Source organism: Condylura cristata, unplaced genomic scaffold (assembly GCF_000260355.1).
Source record: "Condylura cristata isolate star-nosed mole 26May11 unplaced genomic scaffold, ConCri1.0 scaffold00041, whole genome shotgun sequence".
NCBI lineage: Eukaryota > Metazoa > Chordata > Mammalia > Eulipotyphla > Talpidae > Condylura > Condylura cristata.
Window position 1 is genome coordinate 6,801,014 of NW_004567142.1, and position 8,904 is coordinate 6,809,917.

Genomic DNA, 8,904 nt, shown 5'->3' on the forward strand with positions numbered 1-8,904 from the left:
CTGAGAGGGCTGAGAGGGCTGAGGGCTGAGGGGGCTGAGAGGGCTGAGAGGGCTGAGAAGGCTGGCTTTCAGAGCTGAGAGGAGAACCAGATCGCAGACAAGGCCTTGCGGGCGGCCAGACAGGAAAGGCGGCTGAGGGGAGGACATCTCTGGGGTGCGTCCAGAAGCCCAGGGAGCGTGGGAGGATGAACGGTCCTGGGTCCTGCCTGCCCTGGGCTCAATGGCAACCCAGCATGATAAGATGACCGCTGGCTGCTGGCTTTGGTAACATTCCAGAGGCCCTGTCGGCAGCAGATCCTGGGAGGAAGCGAGGGAGTGAGCAGGCTGAGGGGGAGGGAGAGAGAGGTCACTCGGAGGGAGGGGCTCATGAGAGGAATTTTGTTTTTCTGGTCTCTTTAGCTACATTCGCCACTATTTTGTTTCATTGTGGAAAAGGTAATTTTTGGTTACATAGATGAAGGAACACATTTATATCAAGAGACACAGGAATCTTCACTAACCGGGCATGGGTGACCTCCTCCCCAGCTCTTGTGTCCCTGCTGGGTTTCGCTTGGGGGTGCATGTCCCTGAAGGGCTGGGTGCTTACAAGCGCACACCGGGGGGTCCCCAGCTGGTGCCACTGTCCTGGGGGGTGTTTTCTGGGGGTTGTCCTGCCCCCCCCCCCGGGACTGTTCCTCTTTGCACAGCTGCCCTGGGCCCTGGCCACTAGGGGCCAAGACAGCGGCTCCCCCACCTTGTTGTGGGGCCCCACAATGTTCCCAAAGCCCCGCTGGATGGGACCTGTGGCTGAGAACCACAGATGTAGGAGGCTGCCAGAGAAAACGTGGCGTGGGGTACACTTTGCGGAAGCCAAGAGGAGCACCTGTGTGGGGTGGGTGCCGCTGTTTCCCTACTGAGCGCTGTGTTTGCTGAGGACACATTTTAAAGGTGTGAGACGTGGCCTCGTCTCAGCACCAGGAAGGTCTGCAGCAGTTAGGAAATGACAAGAACACTAGTAGCCACTAACAGCCCAATTTCTTCGCATCTAGAGGAGCTGTTCAGAGTCCTTTCCTGCTGTGCTTTCACTAAACTCTGCGATAATTACAGCAGAGGTGAGATGAGATTGTCCCCACTTACAGGTAGGGAAACTGAGGCACAGCAGTCTCCCCCCGCCCCCAGGCATGTAGCTAATGCAGCTGTCAGGTTACAAGGAGCTGCGGTGTGGTGCCAGGAGCCCTGACAAAGAAGGAGAGATGGAAGCTGGGGCTTATGGTGGAGGGGACGCCTCGGGCAGGGACGAGCCCTGGTCCAAAAGAATGTTCTGGGAGGATAAACACGTCCTGTTACCGCTGTCTAATATGGACTTCTGAAAGGCTGCTAGTGGGGCTGAGAAACGGAACATGAAGCTGTATTTACGTTGGTTGATTTAAGCGAAATAAGCACCGCTGAGCAGGCCTTCTCGGGGCTGGCGCTGGAGCCCTTAAGGGCAGGTCGCGGAGGGCTGGGGCAGGCGGGCGGGGGCCTGCCCACACAGGGGGCCTGCGGTGCACTCCCACTCCCGCCAAACCGAGCGCAGCCAAGCGCCCTCCTCCAGGACAGCTGAGCCTCCCCCTCTGGGACCTCGGGGCCCTCCGCAGTGTCCCCACACTGGAGCTCAGAGTATCTGCAAGTCGCCCTAGGCAGCACGAGAGACCAGCGTTACAGGTTCCAGATCAAGTCCTGCAAGCGCCAGCCTTCGCTTGGGGGAGGAGGGATTCCTGTGGCTCCTCCTGCCTGGCACTCGCTATGAGCAGGTGCGACTGTGGCAAGGACCCACGCACTGGTCTAGACAGGCTGCAACCAACTGCCTGTGTGGACCCAAAAGGTCCCCTTTGGGGCCTCCCTGGTGGTCTAGGGGTTAAGCCTCGGCGCTATCACCAACGGTCTGTTAGATCTCTGACGGGGAGCTGAGCCACACACCTCCTGTCTCCCCGCTGCTCCCCTCAGTCTGCTTCACCGATCTGCCTGTCCTGCTCCCCATTTTGAGTCTGGTGAATCCTCTCACCTTCACACCTCTGGCCCGAACCCCAGTTCTACACACACACAAATTTTTTTTAAAAAGTCACTTCCACTTTTAGCTTCCGTTTCTTCACCTTTGCCAGCTGCCTACAGAGCTTTACATCAGTTCTAGCAATGATCATAAAAATCGCTATCAGTGTCAAACTAGGAAGTTCACCAGCACACGATGAGGGTGAAAGGGAGGAGCGGGCGGAGGCCGAGGGGATAATGACGTGGTGGTGAGGATGAGGATGGCGCCGGTGGCTCTCCCAGTCTTGCACGTGCTAACTCTGCCATGTGCTTCATTCCACCTGTCACTTGCATGAAGTGGCTTCTCACAAAAACCTATGAAGTTGCTCCACGCACTATCCTCATCCAGGGCATGTAGGTGGCTCTCCCCAGGCCAGGTAGCTAAAGCCCAAGCGCCAGGCTGCTTGGTGCCAGACATGCCCTCTAGGCTGAGATGCGTCCCTCCAGGGCAGGGGGACTATAATACAGACGTTCTTATCGTACTAAAAAAGTAGCCAAGAGAGGGTCCCTGCTGGCCTAGTGGCTGAGTCTCAGTACTGCCACCACGATGGTCTGCTGCCAGTGAAGGCCCCCAGGGCGCGGCAGACCTCTGCTACTTCCCGCTGCTCCCCTCAGCAGGATTTCAGTAGATCTGCCTGTTGTGCTCCCACTCCGTCTCGGGGGGGGCCTCTCACCGCTCCATACCTTGGGCCTACATCCCAGTTCTCTTTTTGCCTCAGAGAGGCTGTCGCTTTCCCAAGTACGCAGAGCTACCAGGGGCAGATTGCGGTTTTGAAACGAGTTTGTTGTGCCCCCAAATCTGCTAGATTTTGACCATGTCCAGGAACTGGTGTCCTGCCCTGTTGTTAAGAGATGTTCTTGGGTGGGCAGGAAGGACTAACACGTGACACCTGGCCTCTTCCCGGGGCTGCCTGGCTGTGCGGGGGACCAACCCTGAGGCTCTGAGGGCCGTCCCCGTTCATGATGCGTGGGTTCTGAGGGGAGTCTGACCACTCTCTGACTGAGTATTATGTTAGACTCCTGCAGGAAGACTATTTTGGGCTCAGCTTATGCAAACTTGCCTACTGAGACACCCTAAGATGGCGAGTCATTGTGCCTGTAGACCCTGACCTTGGTGCTGAAACAAGGTCCCAGTCAGCACAGTGGACAGCAACAGCGGCACCCACTGTCTTGGGGTGGGGTCCTGCTGGGTACAATGGGGTAGGTGTCTAGACACTCGTTTGGGGAGACACTCGGAGCAGCGGGTGATGCTACTTCCATCCCCATCCCTTGAATCCTAGACTTGTCAATGGTGATTATTGCAAAAATGGCCCCATAGATTCACTGCTGATGATGTGTCGTATTCCATCCCTGCTAGAGAACTTTGCATCAACCCTGCAAGGTCCTGTCACCTCGTTGCCACTGTGACAGAGTCTCCCAAGGGATTTCCTGCCATCTGCCAAACCTGGTTCTTCAGGACACGTGAGTGGTGCATTCTATGAGCATGGGTGCTTTGCCCCACTTTTTGGGACAATGAGCTTTCTGGTCAACAGCAACGATGTGTGGGATAGCATGGTTGCAAGTCAGCTGTTCTATAAGTCCACCAATAGTAGTTTGGGCAGCAACATTGCGTGTAGGAAAGAAAAATGTATATGCAGAGTAAGAGTCAGTCACAGTAAGGACAAATCACTGCCCCTTCCATAAAGACTCCAGTCATCAAGCTGCCACAGGGGGCTGCCTGATCACCCCAGGGAACCGTGCCCCAGCCGGGCTCAGGGAGGCCTCTGCTGCTGCAGACTGGACACTCAGCGGTGGCTGTCACAGGCCAGCCTGGTGAGTTGGAAGCCCATCTTGTTGAGCCTTAACCAGAAGACGCTTTCAGGCACTTGTCACCGCTGCACGCCAACCAAGTGGAAACAAGAATGGAATCTTTAATGTGTGCTTCAGTCAGACAGCTGGGCATCTGGGAGTGGAGGGGTTAACACCTGAAAGAAGCAGCCTCGCTTTTCATTTCCAGTGAGCGAAAGAAAGGCAGTCCAGCAGTGAGCAGGCCTCGTTGCCGCCAGGTGCTGGCGATGTCCAGCCCCTGGGGCTCTCTGTTGCCCTCCTGGACACCTGCTTTCCCTCTGCGCTGAGGCTGGTCTGCAGGTAATGCTGCTCTCTGCACCCCTCCGGATGTGTCCTGGGGCTGGAAAATTAACTCAGAGGAGACAGACCATAGCATTACGTGTGCAGATCGCCTCCCCACCCTGCCTTACTGAGGTGATGCTGTCTGCAACACTTCAAGTGATCAGGTCCTCGCCTCATCAGATGTATGTCTCCACCCCACGCCCCCATCCAAGCCCCCAGATTCCTTTACCCTAGACCACGGCACCCCTCAAACTTTGTTCCCATGCTGTCCCCCCCCCCAAGTATACATTTCTCTTGTATGTTCCAGCTTTCTCCACAGTGCCCAAAACTCTTGAATTTCCTCAGTGCTGAATTTTTCGAGTGAGCAAGGTGTCTTGTTATGCAAATGAGGTGGCTTTCTTCACCTAGGGTGGTGGCAGATTGCCTGGAGAAATGACCTTGTAAGCAGTGACACAGGGGTTAGTATTTCCGGTCCTCCACAGTCTCCGAGGAGAGAAGGGCTGGGGGTGAGTCAGCCGTCATGGACAGCTGTTTAGTCACTCTCAAGTCTGGGTTATGTGGCCTTCGTAAAATCCTAGTGGACGAGATTAGTGAACTCCCCGGTTAGACACCTGTGGAGCTGTGCAGGGCGGCCTGGGGAGGGCCCGGAGCTCGGGTGCATGCCGCACCCCGATTGCTTCGTCTGGCTGCTCCCGAGCTGTGCCCTCTCACAGGGAGCCAGGATGTAGGTGTCAGTGGCTTTTCTGAGCTCTCTTGAGTCACTCTGGCAGGTTAATGAAACACAATGAAGGGGTATGGAGACTAATATTGGGGTGAAAGAATTCACCAGAGACTGAGTGGAATATAGGGCAGGTTGGCTTACCGGAGTGTCCTGAAAGGGAGCAGGGGTGAGACGGAAGCTGCACTTCTGCCTGCAAAGAAAAATTTGAGGTTTTCTTTTGTGCTGTCTTTGTGGAACTTTCTAACGTGGGCACCCACTGGCACCGGTTCTCTGTTGAGATGTCTGGTGTCAGGCACTGGTCGCCGCAGAGAACCTGTCCTGGCCCTACTCTGGGTGGGGCTCGGCTGTTTTTCTCTGGAGCAGGGTGGGTTTGGGCCCTGCTTTCTGTAGCAACGTTATGAAGCTTCTATTGTCTAGTCAAGCCTCCTAAACTTGCCTGCTGGGCAAGGAGTGGGGACTTAGTGAGCCACTGGAGGTCACTAGGGGGCTAATTGGCTGCACGGGTACACCCTGAATCACACCCGATGGGAGAGCTCCGCCCAGGCCAGGGGCGGCTGCCTGGTGACTGTGACCCCAGAGCCGCCCTTCTGGCAGACCCAAAGCTTCTCCCCCTGCCACCAGGTGGTGCAGGTCCAGCCCTGCAGACACTCACCCACCTGGACGGTGCACTCATGGTGACTCACACCCTCTCCCTGACCCACTGCGCCCGTGAGGCGCATGTTTGCGCAATGACCTGTCCCTCCATTATCACTGTCTGTCCTGGCTGATCTGGGTTCGCCACTCCCCGGCTGCTCAGAAGGGCGCTGCAGGCTCTCTCAGCTAAGGAACACTGGGGTCTCCAGGCCACGACTCCGGGCACGCCCAGCTGTCAGCCCAGGATGTCGGTGCCGCTGGCTAGGAGCGCCCCGAAGGCTGCGGTGGAAGTGGGGTTTCCACTGGTCAGACGCCAGCCCGGCAAAGCGGAACTTTCCCTGGACACCACTAGGGGGCGCGAGTGTCCCGCTGGCATTTTAAAGAACAGGCAGACACCTGCTGCCGCGGGCTGGCGTTAACCTCTGCTGTATTTAGAGGAATGTTTACGCACTGAGCCTCAAGGCAGCTTTGCCTGAGGTGCCAGTGCTATGTGGTTTTGTACAAACATTCCCATCTAATCCTGTACAAACCCTCCGAGGCGCATCTTAGTTTTGACTCTGTTGAAGAGTCAAGAGTAAGGAAAGACATGTTATGTCTCCTGCTGAACTGAGGTGTTTCCTAACCTGCTATGAGAAGATGCTCACATGCACACACACGTTCCCACAAGCACCACGGCCTGAGCTGCTGCCTTCACTTCTGTGCTGGGCTGTTCACCCTGTGGGGTCTAATTTCCTAAGGAATTGTACAAACCTCCTCCCTACCTGGCTTCAAACGAAGCTTCTGCAACACGGAGAACCCTGCAGACCACCAGAATGCACTGAGTTTAAGATGCTATATGCTGTTTCAAATATGATAGCGGCAGATACAATGATGAAAATGAAGGGCTTCTCTGAACGGTGGAGAGACCACACAGCAGACCCCGTAGCAAAGCCACGCCCCCGGCTGCTGTGCGTTTTGATCTGATACAACCTCCGACCAAACCTGGAGCTTCAGATAAAGGGAGGACAGACGACGCTACTTTGAAGTCAAATTATTAAAAATTGAGGAACTCAAAGCAGGACGCTGTGGTAGTCAGGAATTCTCCTCACAGTTCTGACGTGGCGCCCCAGAGCTCCCCTCAGGAACGGCGTGTTTACAGGAGACGTGGCAAGGAGGTCCCGGGGCGCCGAGGCTGGACCTGCGTGGATGGCGTGTCCGGTTCCAGCCGGGCCACTGTCCACTTTGGGCAGGAGGGACTTTGAGGCGAGCGTAACCCGGGACCTACAGCAGAGAGGTGGTCTGCTGGTCAGAGTGAGTCTGTCTGGGACATGGTCCTGGCAGCCGGGACCAGACAGGGGGCCCGGGGTTTGGGCCGGACAGCAGCTGATGTGAAGTGGAGCCTCACAGGGGTCAGCTGAGCTGCACATCCACTGCCAGCCCAGCCCCCAGGGACAGTTCCCCTTCCTGTGGGGAAAGATGTCACAACTACGACAGGAAGGAGTGTCCCCACCCGTGGTCTGTCCATCCTGCCCCCTGGCCTCCTGCACAGCGGCTCCTGGAGAGGCCGCCATGACTCCCAGCCTCACGGCCCTGCTCTGCCTGGGTGAGCTGTGAGGAGGGGGCGCCCTGGTCTGGGGGGCCACGGCAGGCCCTGGTCGCAGGAGGCCCCGGGGAAGGTCTGTCAGGACTCGGGGGGCCTCTCACCGGACTCTCTTCCAGGGCTGAGTGTGGGTGCCGGGGCCCCAGAGCAGGCAGGTGAGTGTGTGCCCAGGTGTGAGGTGGCTGCATCTCCTCACTGGGAGGGGCCAGCCCTGGGCAGCTGGGGGAGACCAGGGTTCCGGGGTGATGGAGGGGACGTTGGAGGGGGGGTGGTCCTGGGCTGAGGGCTGGGAACTGAGGGGTGCCTCTGACAGGCCTGATTTCCTTGCAGGGGCCCTCCCCAAGCCCTCCCTCTGGGCTGAGCCCGGCTCTGTGATCCCCTGGGGGGACCCTGTGACCATCTGGTGTCAGGGGGCTCTGGGGGCCCAGGAGTTCCGTCTGTACAGAAAGGAAAATTCAGGGTCCTGGGACAGACAGAGATCACTAACACCCGGAGAAAAGGCCCAGTTCTCCATCCCACACATGACAGTGAACAATGCAGGGATATATCGCTGTCTCTATCGCAGCCCCGTTGGCTGGTCAGAGGACAGTGACCCCCTGGAGCTGGTGATGGTGACAGGTGAGACACACTCAGGCTCCGGCCTCAGGCTCTGCCCTAGGGAGGGGTCTGGACTCGGGTGTCCCCCTCTGACCGCCCAGCCTGGGGATCAGCGGCTGCGGGGTCCCGTTTAACACCCTGTCTCCCCTCTCCTAGAGACCTACCCCCAGCCCAGCCTCTCAGCCCTGCCAAGCCCTGTGGTGACCTCAGGCGGGAACGTGACACTCCAGTGTGGCTCCTGGCATGGGTTTCATGGGTTCCGTCTGACTAAGGACGGAGAACACAATTCCTCCTGGACCCTGGACTCACAGGGGCTCCGCGATGGACAGTTCCAGGCCCTGTTCCCCGTGGGCCCCGTGACTCCCAGTCACAGGGGGCCGTTCAGGTGCTATGGCTACCACAGGAATGAACCCCAGGTGTGGTCACGGCCCAGCGAGCCCCTGGAGCTCCTGGTGTCAGGTAAGAGTCCCATGCTGGCCCATCCCAAAGTTTCCAGGCCACATACTGGGGCCTTTGCGCCCAGGGGAGCCCCTGTGAGCTGATGGGGTGACCCTGGGACTCCTGGGCCAGAGCCACGGTGTGAACTGCAGGGACTCTGGGGTGCGGGCGGAGAAGGTGCGTTTGGAGGCCTGCCCTGCCATGCCTGCTCTGCAGGGGGGTGCCCTCTCTGCAATACACAGGCATCCAGATCTCTGCAGGCTATTATACGGGAGCCCCAGCTCTGATGGGCAATAAGTGGGGTGCTGGGTCCTCAGGGAGGGAGGGAGAAGAGAACAGGGAGAGGGGAAAGGAGGGACCCCAGGGCACAGAGATGGGGACCCGGGAGAGAGCTGGTGGCCCTCGGCTCAGGACACCTGGGAGAAAACCACGTATCCAGTGCTTCTGGAAACTGGGGCGAGGGGGTGAGATGGGGAGAAGCAGGTGGATTCTCCCCAGTCTGTCCTGTCCCCCGATCTTCCCCAAATGCAGATGTCCCCCTGCTCCCCTCACCCAGAGAGCGGCTCTGCTCCCTGGTGAAGAGCGTGACAGCCTCGGGGACCTGCCCCTCCCACGACCTGAGGTGGCCCGTGGGCCCGGGCTGCGCAGGGGCCTCTGTCCATCGGGGTCCTCTGCCGGCCCCGCCCGGCTCCCCCTGGACCCTCACTGTGCCCCTCGGAGGCCAGGGAGCTCCCACACAGACCTGCCCTGAGGCCGCAGAATGCAGCTGTCCCGTCCCTCC

At 58.3% G+C, this 8,904-nt stretch overlaps 1 protein-coding gene across 2 annotated transcripts in view; it reads left to right on the forward strand.

Moving 5' to 3' along the window:
• Positions 1 to 7,027: 7,027 nt before the first annotated feature.
• LOC101628736 (leukocyte immunoglobulin-like receptor subfamily A member 6) overlaps positions 7,028 to 8,904 on the forward strand; it is a 17,480-nt gene continuing 15,603 nt past the window's right edge. The window contains exons 1-4 of one of the 2 annotated variants that reach the window (XM_004694086.2): positions 7,028 to 7,091; positions 7,208 to 7,243; positions 7,419 to 7,706; positions 7,842 to 8,144. In XM_004694086.2, the coding sequence (XP_004694143.1) occupies positions 7,058 to 7,091; positions 7,208 to 7,243; positions 7,419 to 7,706; positions 7,842 to 8,144 (661 nt within the window). In that variant the 5' untranslated portion in view covers positions 7,028 to 7,057. The remainder of the gene's footprint in view (positions 7,092 to 7,207; positions 7,244 to 7,418; positions 7,707 to 7,841; positions 8,145 to 8,904) is intronic. The other variant, XM_012733617.1, reaches the window with a different exon arrangement.